Source organism: Phascolarctos cinereus, unplaced genomic scaffold, assembly GCF_003287225.1.
Source record: "Phascolarctos cinereus isolate Bilbo 61053 unplaced genomic scaffold, phaCin_HiC Scaffold_4;HRSCAF=312, whole genome shotgun sequence".
Classification (NCBI taxonomy): Eukaryota; Metazoa; Chordata; class Mammalia; order Diprotodontia; family Phascolarctidae; genus Phascolarctos; species Phascolarctos cinereus.
The window spans coordinates 669,634,613-669,658,056 of NW_027555847.1; the positions used below are offsets into that span (position 1 = coordinate 669,634,613).

The following is a 23,444-nucleotide window of genomic DNA, read 5'->3' on the forward strand; positions in this document are numbered from 1 at the left end:
TTAGAGGTCATCTATTTCAACCCATTTATTTTACAGACAAGGAAACTGAGAGCCAGAAAATTAAGTGACTTGCCCTGTATGACTTTAGGCAAGTCACTTAACCTTCTAGCTCTCAGTTTCCTTGTCTGTAAAATAAATGGGTTGGAATTTGGATTAAGGTCCTATGGCTCTAAGCTCAGTGCTCTTCCATGGATCTTGCCCTCATGGAGCTTACATTCTAGTAGGGGGATAGGATACATACTTAAGTATAATACAAAATAACAGGAAGGAAGTCCCCTAAATCCTACTCTGATGCCTCCTTGGGTATTGAGGGGACACTGTGCTTTCTGGTTATGTCAGCAGAGATCAGATGCTGGCAGGTTCTTCCAACCTAGAAAGCCTTTGAGGATGGGCTGGGAGATGACTGTATGTCAGTCAGCTAAGGATAGGATGAACTCAATTCAGAGCAAGTTCTCACTAGGAAGCTATCCACCTGATGATGGCTCCAGTCACTCATGTCCCTTAAGGCACAGGTGTCAAACATGCAATATGAACTCTTCCCTCCCCTTGGCAGAAACCAGATTGAAATTTAATTGGGAAATATTTAACAAAATAAACAAAAAGACAGTAAAACATAGATAATGTTAATATGTGCTGCAGGAAGCTTTGTGTGTGGTTTAGTGGCCCCGTTTCTATTTGAGTTTGACGTTTTTGCCTCAAGACATGGGCGAACTGCTGTCTGTGTTTGTGTAGGGATGGAGCCATGTAGATTAATTCATGGTTCCTGAAGTATGTGTAATATGTGATATATACATAGAAGAAGCCTGGCCAAAGACTGATGCAAAGTCAAGAGGGGAAAGGTCATTACGAGCTGGGGTGGGGAGCCCAATCATAGGTGATTTGGTTCAACCACTCTACTTAGTACTCTGTGCTAGTGAAGCCTGGAATATTATATTCAGTTCTGGATGTTACATTTTAGTAAGAGGCACCACTCATTGAGCAACAAACATTTATTAAGTACCTGCTATGTGCAAGAAACTGTGCTAGACCTTAGGAATACAAAACCAAAATGAAACATTCCCTACTCTACAGGAACTTACTCTAGCTAGGAGAGACAATGGGTATGTTACAGATATATATACAAAATAGATTGTGGCTGAGCTTTTGAAGGAAATTATGTATTCTAAGGGATGGAGGTGATAGAGGAGTGCCCTCCAGGCATGAATCCTCAGAAGAGGGTGACAATGGGGAGTCTGTAAATTCTCCATTCAACAAACTTCTATTTAGCATTGGCATTGGCCCGTGGCAGAAGACTGCAGGTGCTGAATAAATACAAATACGAAAGACAGGTGGTATAGAGGATAGAGTGCTAGGTTTAGAGTCAGGAAGACCTGGGTTCAAATCCTACTCAATGTTTACTACTTGTGGATCCCTGGGCAAGCACCCCAAATAACTTCTCTTTTCTGCTAGGTGGTTGTAATCTGTATTCTGGAGGGCATTCTAACACCAGGAGTTACTGAAACTGACAAAATCAAAGATTCTCTGCCTATGAGGAACAGATGAGGAGGACTTGGGTATGGTTTAGCCTAGGGGTTGGGGAGGGCACATAAGACCTCTCCTAAAACATTTACAGGACTGTCATATGGAAGAAGGGATAAACTTATTCTCTGTAGCACTGGGAAGATGTAGGGCTGAAAGGGACCTTAGCAATCAATTTGTCCAGTGACCCTCATTTTACAGATGAGGAAGTTCAGAAAAGGGAAGTGAGTGAGCAAACGTCACACAGGTAATAAGAAGCCTAAATGAGATCTGTACCCAGGTCCTCTGACTTCAGATTCTGTTTTGAATCACCAATCACAGTCAAGGAAGTACTTTCTAAAGGCTAAATTAATTAGACAATGGAATGAATTGCAGAGAGGCCTTCCATAGATATGGGGTGCTAGAATGGAAGAGGGGCAGTAGTAGCCTTGGGTATAATTGGGGGGGTATTGAATAAAAATAAGGGGGTGGTAGAAGCATAAGGAAAGAAAAGAGAAGAAAATTTTGAAAAAGCATTCATACATGTTTCATCTGTTGTGCACCAGAGTTGAAGTCATAGTGATTACATTATTTTCCAAATAAACACACAAAATGCAAGTTATAACTGATCAGTGGTCAAGTCCACTGACAGGTCTTAACAAGCAAGTATTGGCAGGTGAGGGTGTCAGGCATTGTTGGGAAGTCCAGCATGCATAGGCAGGAATATGTGCGTGTAATGACTTGTTTACAATATGCGTCATTTAAAAACATTATGTATATATTTTTTGAAATGATGCAAATTTCAAGAAAACCATTAAAGAGTTAAAGAAAGTAGATTTCCAGGGGGGTGCTGAGTAATTTTGTTTTTGAAAAGGTGGAGGTAGGCCAAATAAGTTTGGGAATCTTTGCCATAGACAATTTCTAAGGTCCTTCCCAGTTTTAAATCTCATTAGTTGCCATGGTTCTGTAGTGAGCTCCCATTCCTTGGAAGTATTCAAGGAAGGTAGGAAGAAAGGAGACAAGCATTTATTAAGTACTTACTATGTATTACCTCACTTGATTCTCACAGCAATTCTGGAAAGTAGGTGCTACTATTACCCTCATTTTATAATTGAAGAAACTGAGGCAAATAAGTGACTTACCTAGGGTCACATAGCTAGTAAATATTTGAGGATGGATTTGAACTCAAGTCGTCCTGACTCCAGGCCCAGCACTCTATCCAATGGGCCACCTTGGTGCCTTGAGAAACTAGATGACAGTATGTATGGAATTGGGTGGGAGTTTGGTTTGGATGCCTTCCAAAGCCTGGTCCAATTCCAGGCTTCTCTGATGAGCCCGGGTAAGAAGCGGAGGGATGGGAAGGGAAGACTGGAGTTAGCCCCAGTCCCCTAAGCCTTGAGGCCTGGGGGAGCTGGTGGCCATTTGTGTGATTGATTGCAGTACCTGCCCAATGAGACGGGCCTCCGAGACGAAATGCAGGTCCTCAACAAAATGCACCATGTTGTCCTTGTCTGGATAGGGCCCTTCCTGCCCCTGCTGGTCCTGGTGCATCCTGACTACATCAAACCACTCCTGGGAGCTTCAGGTAAGTACAACCGCCCTCATCTAGCAAGCTCAGGGCCAGGGCCAGGGGGGATCCTGCTCTCTTCATTCTCCAGCTTTGCTGTCTCTTCCCTTTATGCTTCCTACGACAAGCCCCCGTTCCTCTAGTGCAGACATTCTTCATCTTCTCTGCAGCATGGCCCTTTGGCAGTCAGTCTGATGCAGCCTATGGACCCCTCAGAATAAAGTCTTTAAATGCATAAAATAAAACACGAAGGATCACGAAGGAAACCAATTATACACACACATATGTATACATATACACATATGTGTGTGTGTATGTATGTATGTATGTAAAATTATTCTACATTTCTATTTATCAATTCTTTCTCTGGATGCAGATAGTATCTTTCTTCATATGTCCTTTATGGTTAATGTTGCTGTTATTCTATACAATGTTCTCTTAGTTCTGCTCATTTCACTCTTCATTATTTAGTGCAAGTCTTTCCATGTTTTCCTAAAATCATTGGGTTCATCATTTCTTATAGCATAGTAGTATTCCATCACAGTCCTATACTCCAACTTATTCAACCATTCCCCAATTGATCTAATGGTAGCCATCTCCAGGGTGGGGGGTTGGGAGGGAGGGAAGAAAAAAAAAAGAAATTTACATGATAATTTCATCATATATTTGAAAGGAAAAGCAAGTTGTGCACAGTAGATTGGCAGTTTCATGTGTAAATTATGGGAATGCTTGTTTTATCCCATAAATTAAAAATAAAACAAAAAAGAGAAATAGATATGTATTTTTTCCATCCAAGTTTGTGGATCCCCTGAAATCTATCCACGTATCCTGGTTTAAAAACCCTTCTTCTAGTGCTTTACATTTTTCCAAATGCTTTCCCCATGACAATCCTGTGAAGGTATGAGTCTGATTACCCCTATTTTACAGATGGGGAAACTGAGTCTCAGAGAGGTTATAGGATCATAGATTTAATGCTCTTAGAGGGTATCCAGTCCACCCCCTCCTTCTAGAGATGAAGACACAGGTACAGAGTCACACTAATAAGTGTAGTAAGTAGGATTTCAACCTAGGTCATCCTAACAGGATGGTCTTTCAGGTTTTTCCCAGGTCTTAATCTATCATCCCATGAAGTGTATTAATGGGCCTGTCTTTTCTCTTGGTTGTACTAAGGGAACCTTAATAGAGTGTGAATTGGACCTGTAGGACATATTTCAGGGTTCTGGTTCATTTTCTGCTTGAGGGTCTTATGTGACTCATTGGAGGTAATTTCCCATTTCTCTGAAGGTGCCGTAGGAGAGGGAAGGAGATAGTATTGCCCTATTGCCCAGTGTCTCCTCCTCCCAAAGGCCTAGGCTCTCTATACTCCCCCTTCTGTCTTCCAATCATCCCCTTACCTCTTCCCTCCACCCCCTCCCTACTTTGTGGTTAACGTACAAGGGCCATGGTCAAATTGGGTTGACCTTGAACCCTGCTGGCAGAGTAGACTGTGAGCCCCTGGGGCCTCTGTTCCTAGGGCCTCTCCACCTACTAGAAATTCTGGGCCAGGCCACAGGAAGTGTCTCAATGGAGAGCTGTTGCCCAAGATGGTTGTTTTGTGTCCCATGTTGTTCAGCCACATTGTTGAGAAGGAACTGCCTTCCCCCTTCTTGGGCCTGACTGGGCAGTCTACTCATTTGCTTCCTATTTCATAGGTCTGGAATCCCACGTTTTAGAAGGAACTAGATCCCTTCAAGGCTTGACTCAAGGGCCATCTCCTCTGAGAGGCTTTTCCTGGTTGTGCTGTTCCTTTCTTGGAAATTATTTTGTGTTATAATATTGTACTTATTCTGCTTCATTCTAGACCACTGCACCCCCATTCCCCAGCTACAGGGAAAACAGTGAGGTGCTGTGGGCTAGAAGTATGGAGAACACCACTCTGTATTAGTTCTGTGACTTTGGGGTAAAACTAACCTTCTTGAAACTTTCTGGATTCTCAACTGTAAAATGGTGATGGGATTAGATTCTCTCCCTTGCAGCTTTGACAGTCTTTCCTAAGGGCCCCACTAGTCCCGATGCTCTGTGTTCAAAGGCCCCTCTTGGCCCTGACATTCTGGATTTTCTTTTGTGTTTGAACATCCCTTCTGGCTCCGATGTTCTATAAGAGGACTGTGCATGGTAGACAGGATGCTTGGTTTAAATCCTACCTCGGACATTGTTTTTATGCCCTGTCCTGTTAGAATGCAAACTTGTGGAGGGAGAGGAAGGGTTGTTTCATTCTTTCTGTTTGGATCACTAACGTCTAACTCAGTGCCCGACACCTAGTTGATAAATGCTATTGATTGATTTCAGTTCTGACATTCTGTATTCTAAAATCCATTTTAGCTCTGACAGTCTAAGTTCTAAGGGCCCTCCCAGCTCTGCATTGTGTGTTCTAAGAGTCCTCCTAGTTCTGACATTCTGTGTTCTAAGAACCCTCTCAGCTTTAACATTCTGGGTTCCAGGGGCCCTCCTAGCCCCGATATTCTCTGTTCTAAGGGCCCTCCGAGCCTCAATATTCTATGTTTCACGGTGCTTTCTGGCACCAGCCATCTATAATCCTGTTTTTGGGTCCATGTTAACAAATTTCAGGTCCTCCTCCCCTCTACTTCATCTTCATGACATGAAACAAGAGTGCACGTGGTATGGCACAGTGCTATACACATAAAATACACATATATACATACCATACACATAGCGCACATAGCATAGAAGGGTGCTGAATTGAAATCCTTCTTTAGACACTTACTGGCTATGGGGCTACTCCAAGTCGTTTAATATTTTTCAGTGCCTCACTTTTCTCATCTCCAACTTGGAACTAAAAAAATCCTAGATCATCTCCCATTGTGAGGTTGTTTTGAGGAATGCATCTTGCAAACCTTAAAGCAACAGCTGAATTGGAACTATTGCCTATCAGATCCTCACAATGGACTCCTGAAGTAGCTGGCAAGGAATTCTGTCTTCATTTTATAGATGAGCTCAGAGAGATGATGGACCTTGTCCAAGGTCATAGACTAAGTCACCTCCAGCGCTAGAACTGGGCTTACCAAGCAATTATTAAGCACCTCCTGTGGACAAGACATTATTTCTCTATACTCACTGCTTCTACCAGCTATTTGTGCCTCACTGTTGACTCAGTGGGACTGGGTGTGTTGGGGTGAGTATATTCTCAAACTGATGGAGCAATCCAGAACCAGAGAGATCTGCTGGGTGGGCCTGCTTGAAGTCCCAGTGAGTCAGCACTGGGAACAGGAATGAAGTCTGGGTGTCCTGTCCGGAGGCTTCTGTGCACAGTGCCTTAAGCCTACTGTGGAGCCAACCATCCAAAACCCCGCCCTCCAAATGCTCAGCTCAGGTCCTAGCTGGCTCCAGGGACAGACACTAGTCAGACAGGAACTGGGTTCACAGACCAGCACCATCACGTCCACAAGTCATATTTTCTCAAATCATTGGGGAAGATCTTCTCTAGCTCTGTTCTGATCTTTTTTTTTTTTTGTTATTATTATTGTTTTCATCTGGGATTATCCTTAGGTCCTTTGGGCCATACACATATACAATGTATATGGCAGCAGGAAGGATCATGAACTTGAAAAGAAGTCTTTAGTAAAGTGCACCAAGGGTCCTTGTTTGTCCCTGTGCTGTTTAACATTTTCATCAATGACTTCAATGGAGGCAATTTTTAATCTATAGATGATAAGGTCTATAGTTAGCTTTCAAGATGTCTCTGAACTTATATGAGAGAAAAAATGATATCTTTATTTTCACTAACCTCTGTAATACAATTTGGCATTGACTTCAATTATAGAATACAGGCAACAAAATGTTCTTAGAAGGAGTCCCTAGGCTTCACCACAGACTGTCAAAGGGGTTCGTGAAACAAAAGAAGTGATGAACCCTAGGCATAGAGGTCAGCCTCACCACATCTGCAGATGACTAACTTCTGGGATAGATAGCCACCATGGATAAGAGTCAGGATGGAAAATCTTAGAGATAAAGTTGCCCCAACCTGCTGGAAATCTGGGTCCCGTGTCTCCGAGCAATTCAGGGTCCTAGAGGCAGAGAGGTGAAAATTGGGAAACTTGTAATGAAACTGAATCGGGATAAATACAAAGTCTTATCCTTAGGTTCAGAAAAATCTTGCCATTTCCACTTCCATGATATCTCTTGTATCTGATGCCTCCTCTCTACTCTTACAGCTGCCAACTTAGTTCAGGCCTTCTTCACCTCTCACACAGACTATTACGACAGCTTTTTAACTGGCCTCCTGGCCTCAGTTCCTCCCCACTCCAGTCCATCCTGTTGTTGTTCAGTCATTTTTGACTTTTTGTGACCCAATTTGGGGTTTTCTTGGCAAAGATACTGGAGCGATTTGCCATTTCCTTCTCTAGTTCATTTTATGAATGAGGAAACTAAGGCAAACAGGGTTAAGTGACTTGCCCAGGGTCATACAGCCAGTAAGTAAGTTTCTGAGGCCAGATTTGAACTCAGGAAGATGAATCTTCCTGATTCCAGGCCTGGTGCTCTATCCCCTGTGCCACTTAGCTGCCTGGTCTGTCATACCAACTGCTACAAAAAGTAATTTTTCTTAAGCATGGATAAGAACAGTGATACCTTGGGGCAGCTAGGTGGCACAGGGCACTGGCCCTGAAGTCAGGAGGACCTGAGTTCAAATGCGACCTCAGACCAAACACTTGACACTTACTAGCAGTGTGACTCTGGGCAAGTCACTTAACCCCAACTGCCCCCCGAAACCCCAAAAAACCCCAGTGATACCTTCATTCAGTCAATTGCCATGGTTTCCTACTGCCTCTAGGATTGGCAGTTTTAGGATCAAATGTAAATTCCTCTGTTTTGCTTTTAAAGTCCTTTACAACCTGGTCCCAACCTACCTCACCAGCCTCACTGGGCATTGCCCCCTTCCAATACTTTGCGATCCAGCCCAATTTGCCTCCTCTCTGTTCCTCACACACAAACCCTCTTCTTTTGTCTCCATGCCTTTGCACTGGCCATCCTTCATACCTGTAGTGAATCACCTTGTTGCCTCCTTCCTTCAAGATGCAGGTTCAGCCATGACTTTCTGCATGAAGTCTTTTTCTGATTCACTTGCTAGTATGTGTGTGTCTGTGTATACAAAAATACATGATCCCTTTTTTATAGATGGGTAAACTGAGTTTGAAGAGGTCATAGGATCATAGATTTAGCACTCTTTACTATGTTTATTGCATATATAATATATATTATATATGCCATATATATAAATGTGCATATGCATATGCGTATATATGTATCTTTCTCTCCTCTTATGGTCTTATCCACTAGAATATAAGCTTCTTTCTAGTAGAGATTTTTTTTCCCTTTATACTTATAGTTCTAGCACCTAGCATAGTACCTGGCATGTAATAATAAGTAGCATTTATATAGTGCTTCAAGTTTTTTTTTTTTTTAGGCAATTGGGGTTAAGTGACTTGCCCAGGGTCACACAGCTAGTAAGTGTCAAATGTTTGGTCTGAGGCAGGATTTGAACTCAGGTCCTCCTGACTTCAGGGCTGGTGCTCTATCCACTGCGCCACCTAGCTGCCCTCTAAGGTTTTGCCAAGCATTTTACAAATGTTATCTTAATTATTCTCCTGGTTCTGCTCCCTTCATTCTGCATTGGTTCGTACAAGTCTTTCCAGTTTTCTGTGAAACTGCCCCTTTCATCCTTTTTTACAGCATAACCATGATCCATTATATTCATAGACCATAATTCATTTAGCCATTGCCCAGCCAATGCGCGTCCCCTTAGTTTCTAATTCTTTGCTACCACAAAAGAGATGCTATAAATATAAAATATTTAAAGGGCCACTAGAACTATTTTGGTACATATAGGGCATTTTTTCTCTTTCTTTGATCTCTTTGGGGATATTGGCCTAGTTGTGATATAACTGGGTCAAAGGTTTAGTAACTTTGGGGGCATGGTTCCAAATAGCTTTTCTGAATCTGCCCAGCATTCTTTATGGCTGGTGGCTTCATATGCTGGGGCCAGTCTAAAGGCAAATTTGATGTTACCATCAGCACTGGAAGGGAGAAGAAGCAACCCTATGGGGTTCCTGTTGATTACTACAAGCGTTAAATGGAAATCCGAAACATCTTTTTACCTTCCTTTGAAAAAACAAAACACTGTTTCCTAAAATGGTATCACACACAGGTACATTTTTTCTCCACCAAAGATTCCCTGAATTGCATTATTTTATTTAAAATGAAAATGCTATTTTTCTTATCAGAAAAACATGACTAAAATGATACTACAGAATTTTAAAAATCATTGCTCACTGTTGCATCCACTCCATTGATGAAATCAACATGTAATTTCTGCCTTGCAGTTCTGTACACTCCATCTTGGGATCTAAACGTTCAGCTGAATTTTAAGATTTGCTGGTGATCTGAGTCAAACTATCAGCTTGGATTTAAGGGCGTGGATTTCTTTTGGGGGGAAGGAGGATTGGGTGAGTGAAGATTGAGGGAGTCAGTCTGGAGATGGATACAGAGACTGTTGTCAAGGAGGGCAAACCTGCTCCAGCAGAGCTGGCAAAGGCCACACGTCCGGTGAAGACGGGGGACTTGGAAGCCACAGGAGTGTGATCATAGACCTGTGACAAAATCCTTAGACACTTCTTATTCTTTCTCCACAGCGGCCATTGCTCCAAAGGACAAGCTCTTCTATGGCTTCCTGACACCCTGGCTGGGTGAGTAGGGGGCAGGTTTGGGCCTCTGACTCAGGACAATGTGATTGGGCGGGACAATAATGGGTTTTAGGGGAGGGACAGGTATGTTGACATATTCCTGACTCAAGATGGTGGCAGGTGCCCCTTAGGGCGACTGAATTGCTTGACACTGGTCTGTTTCCATCACCTTCTCTCTTACCAGGAGATGGGCTGCTGCTGAGCAAAGGAGAAAAATGGAGCCGGCACCGGCGCCTGCTGACCCCGGCTTTCCACTTTGATATCCTTAAGCCCTACATGAAAATCTACAACCAATGCACAGACATCATGCACGTGAGTTTTCTTCCTGTTCCCTGGGAGCATTGACATGTTGGATTTGAAGCCCGAGGACCTGTGTTTGAATGTTGGCTCTACCCGTTCAACGTGTGCAACTTTGGGTAGTCCCTTCTCATCTCTGGGCCTCAGTTTCCTACTCTGCCAAATGGGAGTGTCTGTGAACCTGATGATTTCTTTTTAAGTTCTCTCCCAGTTCTAAACCTAGGATTCTGCGATCCTGTCTTTCAGATCTCTTCTTTCTGCTCTCTCCTGTACCATCCCTTTCACACTTTTTGGGTCTCGGAGGATACTGTTATGCTTTGGCTTGCTGCCAACTGGGCTTGGGGCACCGCTGTTGGCAGGAGGCATGCCATCCCTTACTGATGATATTGCCTTTCTCTTGGACAGGTCAAGTGGAATCGTCTGGCTGCTGGAGCCGTGGTCTCCCTGGACATGTTTGAGCATGTCAGTCTCATGACCTTGGACAGTTTACAGAAATGTGTTTTCAGCTATAACAGTGACTGCCAGGAGTGAGTTGTTAGTTAGTTTTTTGTCTCACCTGTCCCAGGGGGGGCCTTGATGATTGGGAATGAAGACTGGTGGGGAGAAGGAAACCATCAGCAACCTGAAGCTTACTCCATCTCTTTAGGTATCTCCTTAGATGTGAGTTCAGGATTGCTCTTCCTATCCTCCCCACCCGCCCCAACCCCCACCTCCCCACCCCGGCCCTTCAAGGAAGGAGGAAAATAGGATCATATATGACTCTAGAATGGAAAGGGATCTTAGAAGTCATTTAGTCTAGCCCCTCCCTGCTGGTCCCTCTCAGCTCTGACATTCTGTGTTCTAAGTGTCCTCCCAGCTCTGACATTCTACATTTCATGGTTCTGATTCATGGATTAGAATAGGTTTAGGGCAGAATGACCAGTTTGGGAGAGTTTAGCTTATCTTGCCCCTCATGCTTGAGGCTGTAACCTTGTGCTTCCTCTGCCCTGCAGGAAGATGAGTGATTACATCACGGCCATTATTGAGCTGAGTGCCCTGGTAGTGAAGCGCCAGTACCGTATCCACCACCATCTGGACTTCATCTATTACCGGACAGTGGATGGGCGGCGCTTTAAGGAGGCTTGTGAAACGGTGCACCACTTCACTACCGAGGTCATACAGGAGAGACGACGGTCCCTAAACAAGCAGGGGGCAGAGGCCTGGCTCAAGTCCAAGCAGGGCAAGACCTTGGACTTCATTGATGTGCTATTGCTGGCCAAGGTGAACAAGGGAGGCTGAGGCGGGGTGAAGAAGGGCCTGGAGTCATGGTCAAAGTCATTTCTCTGAACCATCCCTCACTCATCATCTCCTAGCAAGTCCTCTTTCTTCCTCCTCCCCTCTCTCCATGCCTCTCCCCCCTTTGCCTTTGTCTTTTCTTTCCCTTCTCTTCTTCCTTATTCCTCTTCTCTTCCCTTCCCCCTTCTTCCTTTTCTAGCTTTCCTTCCATGCTACTTCTCTTTCATTTTTATTTTTGTCCTATGTATAGGTACATTGTCCCGCATTAAAATCTAATCTGCTTGAAGTCAAGGGTTGTTTTGCCTTTGTCTTTGCTCACAGCCTGACACACAGTGGCTCTGAACAATTGCTTGTGGATAGATTCCTACCTTCCCTTCCTTCTCTGTGGTTCCTCAACAAGGCACTGGGTAGAGTCCTCCCTTCCCCGGGGGTTTGGAGGGTGGTTCTAGAGGGCAGGCCAGGTGTCTGCTCCTGGAATTGCCTTTACCTGTGCTGGGCGGAGGTGGGGCTAAGCACTCACAACTGGAACCCCTTTTAGGATGAAGATGGGAAGCAGCTGTCAGATGAGGACATCCGAGCAGAAGCAGATACCTTCATGTTTGAGGGTGAGGACCCCAGGAAGAGAGCTGGGGTTGGGAAAGGCAGGGAGGAGGAGGCTCACAGAACCCAGATGAAAGGGATACTAGAAGACATGTATTCCAACAGAGTTCCTAGATCAGAGGGATGGGCAGATGTTCGATCCCAGTCTGAGAATCATTTTCAGGATGTTCAGGACAGATTAGCTAAGAATTCAGGTGGTTAATGGGTTGCAGGTTCTGTTTGGGGTTTTGCAGGGCCTTTCTGGGCCAGCCTCTGGCCTCATTGAAATTGTATCTAGTTTTTCCCTAACAATACTTGGGTGCATAAAGTGCCTTCTTTCTAGGATATCTAAACCTTTCCACATTAAAAGTACTATTAGCTTACCTATATATCTATCTCATTTAAGGATTATAGTATACTTTGGACTCTGAGAGGCAGTGTGGTTCAGTAGATAGAGTACTGGACTTAGAAGTGGGAAGACTTGGGTTCTAATCCTGTCACAGACGCTTCTTACCTGTTCAGCCTTGGGCAAACATGAGCCTATTTCTTCATCTCCTCCAGTTACAGCCCTTGTCCCTCACAGTGGTTGTGAGGATCAAATAAGCAGTTTTGTAAGAATGCTTGGCAAAGCTTTCCAGATAAGTGCTATACAGATGTGAACTGTCATGGTTATTTTCTTTGCAACAGCCCCCATGGGGCTCATAGCAAGATTGTTCTCCCCATTTTACAGATGAGGAAACTGAGGCTGGGAGGCTCATTGAGATGATCCTGTGATCCTATGACTTGCCGAAGGCCAAGTGGCTGGTAGGCACCAGTGTCCAGATTCAAGCCTAATTTGGTGATCCCCATCACACTTCTCTTCCTGGAACTCCCATGGATCGCTATCCATTTCACTGGGGGAGTATCTTAGGCAAATGTAACTTGCCCATGAGGATCTAGCCACCTAGTGGTGAGGAGGAGAGTGAGAAGGGGCATAGGAAAGAAAGAGAAGAGAAAGGGAGGAGAGGCATGGAGGGAGGACAGAAGAAGAAAGGACTTTCCTAGGGGTGATGAGTGAGGGTTGCTACAGAGAAAAGGCAGGAAGTCAAAGTCATTCTTAGGCCATGACTCAAGGCTTGGCCTTGCTTTCTAATTGGGTAGTTCTGTGCTCTCACTGCTGTTGGATTAGGTAACTTACCTTGGTGTCAGCCTCTTCTCATTCACTCTGGCAAGAGAATGGGTACCCAGGAAGCCAAGTGGACAGTGGATAGGGGTTGTAAGGCTGTGTGAATCACCCACTCTTCTGGAGGCCCTAGTGTTAGATATGGGCACCATTGGCCTCCATGGAAAAGGGAGGGGTCGAGATGCTCTTTTTCACTTGACCTTGTTCTTTCTTTTCTCCTCTCCCCCCCCCTTCTCGACTCCCACAGGACATGACACCACATCCAGTGGCCTCTCGTGGGTGTTATTTAACCTGGCCCGACACCCTGAATATCAGGAGAAATGCCGGGAGGAGATCCAGGAGATTATGAAAGGGAGGGAGGCGGAGGAGATTGAGTGGTGAGTGCTGGATGCTTCACTGGGCTTCCTCCGACACACCCATCAGGAAGAGATCACACTGGGGAGGCCCTAAGTGACTGTAGACTTCCCAGCCCCATGAGCCTTTGCAAGTGGAGTGGGAGAGTCATTCCTACTGTTGCCTTTGGCACCCCTCCTGGGCATTCCTTCCGGCACTTCTCCTGGAACTGGGTGGGGGAGGTGGAACACCGGTGGGTCAGGAAGGGAAGAGAAGTTGTCTGACAATAGTCACTGAAAGGAAGGAGCAGGTGGGCCGAGGCTGTCTAAGCTCAGAGGGTTGAGGAGGAAGAGGGATGAAACATTGTGCAAGGGTAAGGCTGGAGGAGCTTAGATTCCCTGGGAAATGAGGGCCTTGAGTGGGAAAATGTGGCACTGGGGCCCGAGTCAGCCTTCTCTTATAGCCAGTGGTGTGATGAAGGGAGGGAGGCTGAGGCTCTGTGGGATGGGGCTGAGGAGCGACAGGTGCCCATCACAGCTGTTAAAGTTGGAAAGAACCTAGAGATAGAGACACCTAGTCATACCTTGAGTCAGTGGCAGAGCTGGTCCTGGGGTCCTAATACTTGGCCAGGGGACCTGAGGCAAAAGGTCACAGGCTTGGCTTCTCCCTAGGGATGATCTGGCCCAGATGCCCTTCATCACCATGTGCATCAAGGAGAGTCTTCGCCTCTTCCCTCCTGTCACACTCATTTCACGCCGCTGCACTGAGGACATCAAGCTGCCTGATGGGCGCATCATCCCCAAAGGTACCAACCTGAGCCCTGGGAAGGAGACTCCTCAGGGACCCTGTTCAAGTCAGGGTTTTGCGAGGGCCTATTCTGTGCCTAGCTTGGGGGGCCTAGCATTATATAATCCTTATGGTACCCTATGGGGAGGTGGTGAGCCAGGCTAGATGGGATAAATGCCAAAATGAACTTTGGATAATGGGTGCCATTTGGAATTCTATTTCTACTTTGGATTACCAACAAACATTTTTTTAAAGTACTTACTGTGTGCAGAAAAAATTAGAGAGGACACTGTTCTTGTCCTGTGGGGCTTACAGTTTAGAAAGGGATAAGACCCATAAACATAAACCATAATATGTAATATTATATAAGGATACTAGAGAATTCTAAAACAAAGTGCCATGTAAAGTCTGAGGGGGAAGGTTGTTAACATTTGGGGAGAAGGGAATCAGGGAAGACTCCCTGGAGGAGATAACATTTGAGTGGGGCTTTGAAGGATTGGTAGAATGGGTTAAGAGTAAAAGAGAGGAAGGTGAGGGCCTTCTAGGATTAGGAGAATTTAAGCAAAGGCACAGAGGTAGGAGAGTACAGAAGGTGCACAGAAAAGGGCAGAGTTGTTCAGTTTGGCTCAAGAATAAGGTGTTGGAGGTGAGTAATAGGAGAAAAGGATGCAAAGGTAAGGGGGCACCAGGCTATGGAGAGCCTTGAATGGCAGACAGAAGAATCTGAACTATCACCAGGTGGTACAAGAGAGCCACTGAAGATTTGGAGCAGAGGAGAGTCATGACTATAGCTCTTTGTAAGGAAGATTATTCTGGCAGTGGCATGAAGGAGGAATTGAAGGGAGGTTGTTTAACTACTTTTATAGAAAAGCTAGTAATGGGATGAGTAGATTGACTAAGGTTATTGAAGCCTAGAGGGCTGATAAGGAACAGATGTGAAGTAGTATGTAGGTGTGAGATTGTCAAATTTAGATTCTGCTGAAGTGGGGGACATGAGTGGGATAAACATGGCAAGAGGAATAGCAGAAATGGAAAGGAGGATGGCATGGATAGGGGTCAATGAGACTAGGCTGCCTGGTGGAGAGGGTCAAGTGGTAGGCAATGTAGAACCATATCATAGAAGGTCTTGAATACAAGACTGGAGTCTGTACCTTCTGTGACAGGCAATGAGGAATCATTGAAGATTTTGGAGCGAGAGAGTAACAACGTGAGAGTTATTTCAGGAAGATGCATCAGACTGTTTGTATAGACAGATTGGAGGGGGCCAGAAGAGAGTCATGCTAGGAGGCCATTGCAGCAGTTTGGGTATGAGATGCTCAGAGCCTGGACTAGGACTAGGATGGAGAAGAAAGGATGGATACGAGGGACATTTTGAAGGGACAATCAGGAGGACCTGGCTTGGAATGTCAGCTCTATCCTTTGCTGCCAGCGTGACCTTGGGCAAGGTAATTTCTCTTTGGGTGTCAGTTTCCTCATCTGTAAGACAAGGTGTTGGATTAAATGGCCTCAAAGGTCCCTTCCAACTTTATATCCTAGGAAATGAGGAAGCTGGGACTCCAGGGGGAGGGCGTGTGTCAATTCAACAGCTGTTTGTTGCATACCTACCACATAAAAGGCCCTGCGCTTGTCCTTGGGAGATACAAAGATAAAAAACAACAAGAGAACCTGCCCTCAAGGATCTTATACTCTAATATGTGGGATATGACATCGACATGCACTCAAATAAATGTGGCTCTGTGGTCTATTCATTGTATAACCTGGGAGAAGAGTAAAATCCGCAAAATGCTGTGGCTGGAAGGGACCCCAAAATTCACCTTATTCACTGCCCTCCACTTTATAAATGAAGAAACTAAGGCACAGAAAGGGGAAGGGATTTTTTTCAAAGCCATATGTTATGTCAGAGCAAGGACTGATTGACTGAATGAATAAGCAAACATATTCCTTCTGACTTAGAATCCATGCGTTTGGAGGAACTTCATTAATTGTTGTTCAGTCATGTCTGACTCTCTGTGACCCTATTTTGGGGTTTTCTTGGTAAAGATACTGGAGTGGTTTGCTATTTCCTTCTCCATCTCATTTTACAGAGGAGGAAACTGAGGCAAACAGGGTTAGGTGACTTGCCCAGGATTACACAGCTAGTAAGTGTCTGAGACCAGATTTGAACTCAGGAAGATGGGTCCTTCTGATTCCAAGTCCAGTGCTCTGTGCACTATGATGCCACCTAGCTGCCTTTGGTCTCATTACCTGACACCTGAGCCACATTAGCCACTACAAAATCCCCTACAAGCACTGAACTCCAACCTTTGCTTAAAGAGCTTCGGTGATAGGGAATGGCTGGTATCTCATTTTCCTTTTGGACATTTACAGTTGGAATATTTTTTCTTCTGTCAAATAGAAATCAACCTCTCTGTAGCATTCAGTTTCCTTATTAAATAATAGTGCTCTTTCCATCTTTCTAAAATAAGCATGCGGGTCAGCTAGGTGGTACAGTGGATAGAGCTCCGGTCCTGGAGTCAGGAGGACCTGAGTTCAAATCCGGCCTCAGACACTTGACACTTCCTAGCTGTGTGACCCTGGGCAAATCACTTATCCCCAACTGCCTCACCAAAAGGCAAAAATAAATAAAATAAGCATGAGATATACTTTTCTCTTTACATGCTGTTTGTTCTGCCTCCCCTCCCTCACTAGAATGGAAGCTCCTTGAGGTCAGGGACTGTTTTTCATTAAAAAAAAAACACTTTTTTTTTTGTGGTGGATGATATATAGAGATGATGATAGGGGCAGAGGAGAGAAGCAGGCAAAGTGCTATGAGAAATTTGCTTTCACCTGCGGCTGAGGAGGAATCTGGGAAGGTTTCATTGAGAAGGTGGTGCCTAAGCTGTGTCTTGAAGGGAAAGAAGGATTTCAAGAGTTAGAGAGGAGGAGGTTGGCATTCTGAGCACTGGACGGTGGGGTATAGATTTAGAGCTGAAAGTGATCTTGGAATCATCTAGTTCACTTCCCCTCATCTTGCAGCTGAGGGAGAAGAGGCTTTGAGAAGTTAGGTAGCTTGCCTAAAATCGCATAGGAAATCATTGGCAGAGCTGGGATTCAAACTCAGGTCCCTGTTCTCATCTTTGTCTCCAATAAGAGATGGTCCTTCTCTCTGCCAAGGCTAATCTCTCTACTCAAGACCTTGATGGCCTTCCTTGTCCTCAGGAGGTTTGTTCCTTAAGCATCTCCCCCTGTTTCCTCTCTCTAATCTTGAACTTTCCCCTATGTAATTATTTATTCCTTAGTGCCTATACGCATGCATAGGCTTCCTCCATGCCTTCAATAAGTCTTCAAGGACCTGGTCATCCCCTCAAACTACCATCCTATATCTCTCCTCTCATTCACAACAAAGCCTCCGGAATAATTTCTACACTTCTTGGGGCCCCCCTCCCCCCTCATTTCTCATCCTCTTGTAATCTGCTTTTGGACTCCATTACTCAATGAGAACTGCTCTTCTCAAGGTTCATGGGAGCTCTTAATCACCAGATCCAATGATCTTTTTTGTCATCATCCTTCTTGACCTCTGCACATGTTGACACTGTTGACATCAAAGGTTTTTAGGTTAGGTTTTAGTGATGTTGCCTTCTTGGAGTTCTTCTCCTTGTCTTACCATCTGTTCCTTTTTTATTTATTTATTTATTTTATTTTATTTTTTTTATTAATCTCCCTTGCTGACTCTCCTAACCTTGGGAAGAAACCCAGGTTCTCTCCTAGACCCTCTTTGCCTTTCTTTCCATAACCTTTCTTGGTAATCTCTTCACCCGTCATGGGTTCAATTACTGTCTGTGTGGAGATGGCTCCCACATAGCCTAATCTCCCTCCCTCGTCACCAACTGCTTGCTTGATTTCTTAATTGTCAAATCTGATGGTCTTTCTTAGTCATCCTGCCTGCTGCATGTAACCGCAGTTGATCAGTTGTGTAGATACTGCGTCCTTTCTTTTGCGACACTGCTCTTTCCTGGTTCTCCTCCTCCTTCTCAGTCTCCTTTTCTGGTTTATCTACCTATTACACCCATGGCTTTGTCCTGGACCTGCTCCTAGAGGCAGTTAGTTAGCTCAATGGATAGAACACTGGGCCTGGAATCAGGAAGATCTGAGTTCAAATTTGGCCTTAGAGACATACTAGCTGTGTGACCCTGGGGAAGTTACTTAATCTCTTGGTTGCTTTGGTTTCCTCAACTGTAAAATGGGCATAATAACAGTACCCATCTCCCAGAGTGGCTATGAGGATTTAGGGAGATATTTATAAAGTGTTTAGTACAATGCTGAGCACACAGTAGGCACTTGATAAATTCTTGTTGTTTTCCTTCTTCTTTTCTCTACACATTCTTTCACTTGGTGATCTTATCAGCCCTCATGGATTTATTGTCATCTCTATGAAGATGATAGATCTATATATTCAGGCTCTCTCTTTCCTCTGAGCTTCAGCTCTTAGGAAACTGCCTACTGGGTATTTCAGGCTGGATACTCTGTAGATATCTCAAATTCTGCATGTTCAAAATAAAGCTCATTACCTTTTCTCCCAAACCCTCCTCTCCTCCCAACTTCCCTATTTCTGTCAAAGGTATCACCATCCTTTGAGTCTCCTATGTTCATAATCTCAGTGTTAATCCCAAACTCCTTATCCTCCCTCACCCCACATATCTACTTAGTTGTCAAATCTTGTCATTTCCACCTTCATAACATTTCTCATATCTGATCCCTTCTCTCTTCTCACATAGCTGTTTAGTTCAGGCTTTCTTCACCTCTGGCCTAGATTATTGCAATAGCTTCCCACTGACCTCTCTGCCTCATCTGTCCCCAGTCCAATCCATCTTCCACTCTGCAGCCAGTGATTTTCCACTCCAGTGGCTCTCTATTGCCCGTAGAACAAAATATAAACTCATCTGTTTAGCTTTTAAAGTCCTACACTGTCTTTCCAGCCTCTTTGTATCCCGACATCCACTCTTCAGTCTAGCCATACTAGCCTCTCTCTGTTCGTCACTCACAACACACAACACCCATCTCCCAGCCTTTGTAGTGTCTTTCTCTCCATCCTGGAATACCTTTCTACCTCTGACTCATAAAGTCCCTCTATTTCTTTCACATGAAGCTTTTTCTGAGCCCTCCAACTGCTAATACCCTCCCTCCCAAATTCCCTACAATTTATTCCTATTTCTTCTGTTTACATTTCAGTGGCCCCTTATTGCCTATAGAATAAAATATAAGCTCCCTCTGTTTAGCAGTTAAGACCTTGCATAGTCTGACCCCAGCCTGTAGTTCTAAACATTTCCCAAACATACTGTATTCCAGACCAAATGGCCTGCTGGATGTTCTCACTCCCGGCCTTTTGTCCTCTTCTGCCTTTTGTCCTTGCAGAGGCTGTCTCTCACATCCAGAATGCACTCCGTCCTCAACAGGCCTTCTTAGAATTCCTTGCTCCCTTAGAGAGTTAGCTCACGTGCCATCTTCTTACTTTCTTCTGAAAAGGCATTCCTAGCACCCAGGACAGATCTCTGTACATAATGGGTACACAAACACTTGTTTAAAATGTTTTATTTATGTGCCTTATTACATTGTATTACATTATATTATACTATGTCATGTTATATACCTTCATAAATTTCAAATAATATCCTTCCCCCTTCCCCTCCTAGACAAGCATCCCTATCCCTATTCAGAGAGCCTCTCCCCGCCCCTGACCTTTGTACAAGGAGTTAAAAAAAATGGGGGGTGGTGGAGGAAAGTAATTCAGTAAAACCGACCAATGTATCAGCTATCTGACGGTATGTGCAGTGTTCTGCACCTATGGTCTCCAACCTCTGCAAAGATGGAGAGGAGGTGTGTTTCTTCCGGTCTTCTTTGGAGCCACATCTGGTCCTTCTAGTTGAACAGTGTTCAGTTACTGGCTTGTATTTTGTTATTGTTGCTTTTTTGTTTTTGTTTCCATTTACATTGTTATCGTCATGGTGTCTTGTTTTCCTGGTTCTGCTTACATCGCTTTGTGTCTGTTCATAGTAACCTTTCCATGCTTCTCTGAATTCTTCATATCTTTTATTAAGGAATAATAGGATTCATTATAATAATGGAATCATATTCCATTACATTCATATAATACCACACTTTGTTTAGCCATTTCCCAAATGAAAAGTATCTACCTTGTTTCTGGTTCTTTACTACCCCCCAAAGTGCTGCTATAAATATTTGAGCATTCATATATATAAAATATATGTCTACATAGCCAGACATTATATATATATACATATATGTATATATATACATATATGTATACATATATACACACACACACACACACACATACATATGCATTTATATCTATAGCCTTTCTATCATTGACACCCCCTTCCCCATTGCTAAATTAAATTAAAATGAATTCCTTGACTCCCTTGTCCTTTCTACCCTATCCCCCATGAAACACTTTCTACTGTTCCAGGTTGATTTCTTGGTTCTCTCCAGTATGGAAAGCACCACTCTCTGAACCCAAGCTGGGGCTGCTTTCTGGAAATCTCCCTGTCCCTTTCTCCCCCATTCCCTCTGAATGACTCTGATCTTTCTCTCTTTAGGGACGATTTGCCTGGTCAGCATCTATGGGACCCACCACAATCCTTCTGTGTGGCCTGATTCCAAGGTAAAGAAAGGATGTGTTCAGTGTGCTTGGCTCCTTCTCTTTCCCATAGGAGCTAGGAAGTCCTGCCTGCCCTACCTGCCCTGGGAGCTGCCCTTGGAGCATGGAACTGAAGATCAGGCCATTTGTGGTTGGGCGTTCTGGGCTGCAGCCCAGCTAGATTACAGCTGGCTCCCAGTGAGCCTGGAACTGCCTCCTGACCCACTTATTTTTCTGTCCATACCATCCCCTCTCTTTCTCTCCAGACTTACCAAACAAGGCTTTACCAGGCAATTGGTGACCCCTTACTCGAATGAGCACTATAGATTAACCAACCAAGTTCCTATGCCTTTCTGTATGTAAGCCTCCGCTAGAACATCCCCTAGCCAGGCCTCTTTGGGACACTGAGGGAGGGCCCTGGGGTGGTGCCTCATTTAACCGGAATTGGCTTATGACTCCCTCTAGGTATTCAACCCCTACCGCTTTGACCCTGAGAATCCCCAGCAGAGGTCACCCTTGGCCTACGTTCCCTTCTCAGCCGGACCCAGGTAACCTTCTTGCCTCTTGCCTCCCTATCTCCAACCTTGGTTTTTGTAGCTCCTTCTTTCTAGAAACTCCAGGATGTCCTAAGAGTCCCCAACCACAGGGCTGGGTCTGAGAGGTAGGCAGTTCTATTCTCTAGGGGGCCTTCAAGCAGTCCATAGCATTCCTAAAATGCACATAGAAAATTCGTGGACATCTCTGCAGAGCCTGCGGTCCAGGCTGGAATTCAGCTCAGGAAAGGACCCTAATCCCTTTTTTTTTTCAGAGTGTAGGGCTGGGTGTATACTCTCCACTCTCCCTCCCTTCTTCCTTTAAGCAGTGCCTATGGCTGGGCATATGCTCTTCACACTCCTCCTCCCTACTCACACTGTCCTCTCTTTCCTTCAGCATCTGGGATTGGGTGTATACTAGTCACACTTCTCCCCATCTCCTTCCTTTCTTTCAGGGCCTAGAACTGGGAGTGTTGTTCTACCCTGCCCCTTTCCCAGCCTTCCCCACATCCTCTAGCAGGGCTCAGGGTGGGGGTCATGACTTATATTCTGTGACCTTTCCTTGGACAGAAATTGCATTGGTCAGAGCTTTGCCATGTCTGAGATGAAGGTGGTTGTGGCGTTGACTTTGCTTCGGTTCCGGCTCACAGTGGATAGGACTAAGAAGGTGCGTCGGAAGCCTGAGCTGATCCTACGGACAGAGAGCGGGATTTGGCTAAACGTGGAACCATTGCCCTCCCAGGCTACAGCGACTGCTGTGACCCAGCCCCAGCAATGAGCCCAATTTAGGGCGGAGACTGGAGGGTGTGGGAAAAAGTGGGAAGATGGCCAGAAGTCCTGAGGCCTGGTGCTGTGTGAAGCCCTCCCTTTCCCTGCTATTCCTCTTTCCTTGTTGAGACCTAGTAACCTGGGCCTGGGTTCACCATCACCCTTGGTTACCCGAGGGTGCCTTCCCTTGCCCCCCTCTTGCTTCCTGGAGCTATCTTGAGAGAACAACTTCAAGGGTTGTTAGAAGTGGGGACCGGGGAGGGGGTCGCAGCTTCCAATCACTCTCCACTTTTTGTGGGGGCTGTCTCATCCCCTTCTGGCTGCTGGGTTTGCTCTCTGGCAGCTGATTGGACTTCCTCAGTTATAGCCTCATTTGCTGTTTTTGTTTTCATTTTATTTTTTAAGACAAAAGAGAAGAAAAAAAGAAAGAAAAAGGAAAATCAAAGGCCCTCATCTTGAATGTAGTTTTCCAGATCTGCCTGTACATTTCTGAAATTATGTGATTTTGTTTAATAAAACCAAGAGGATGGTTTTTCAGGATCTACCTACCCTGGTTCTACTCTCTCTGACATTGGCAGTTGGGAAAACAAGGGAGCCGGGCATATATCTGGAATCCCTGCTACTGGGAAGCTACTCTTGAGCTCAGGAGTTCTGAGTCAATCAGGCTCAGCCTGCTGGGGAGTCACAAGAAAGTTTGGCACAGGTGGGGTGAGCCCCTGGGAAGAGGGACACCACCAGATTACCTAAATAGAGGCAAGCAAACTCAAGGCAGAAAATGGAGCAGGTCAAAAGTCCTATGCAGATCAGAGAGGGACAGGGCCCATGTGTAACACCTGTACTTCTAGCTGGGCAAGAGAGGGAGGCCAAGCCTGAAAGAAGAAAAGAAAGCAAGGAAGGAAGAAAGAAAAAGAAAGAAGGAAAGAAAGGAAGAAGAAAAAAGAAACCGAAAATTGAGCAGTGGCAGGGGGTGGGGTGGGGGGAAAGAAGAAACCTTTGAATCAGATTCAATAGGTAAGATATGGTGTCCCACGATATGTAGGGAATAAACACGAATATATATGTGACTGATTAATTTCTCAATAGATAAGCAGGCAAAGAATATGAACAAAGAGTTTTCAAAAGCAGAAATGTAAACTACCCACAACCATGTGAAAGATTGCTTCAGACCCCTAATAATAAGAGAAATGCAAATCACAATAACTCTGGGGTTTCACTTCACACCCAGAAAATTGGGAAAGATGCAAGACAAAGGCTAAGGCTAAGTGGTGCATTG

General features: G+C 44.8%; 1 protein-coding gene across 1 annotated transcript in view; it reads left to right on the plus strand.

The window, feature by feature from the left end:
* LOC110196136 (ultra-long-chain fatty acid omega-hydroxylase-like) overlaps positions 1-22,711 on the plus strand; it is a 53,949-nt gene extending 31,238 nt beyond the window's left edge. Inside the window, 11 exon segments of the mRNA XM_020969271.2 lie at positions 2,938-3,082; positions 9,751-9,804; positions 9,986-10,113; positions 10,504-10,625; positions 11,091-11,358; positions 11,912-11,978; positions 13,362-13,491; positions 14,119-14,252; positions 20,830-20,894; positions 21,336-21,418; positions 21,974-22,711. Of these exon segments, the coding sequence (XP_020824930.2) occupies positions 2,938-3,082; positions 9,751-9,804; positions 9,986-10,113; positions 10,504-10,625; positions 11,091-11,358; positions 11,912-11,978; positions 13,362-13,491; positions 14,119-14,252; positions 20,830-20,894; positions 21,336-21,418; positions 21,974-22,181 (1,404 nt within the window). The 3' untranslated portion in view covers positions 22,182-22,711.
* Positions 22,712-23,444: the final 733 nt, after the last annotated feature.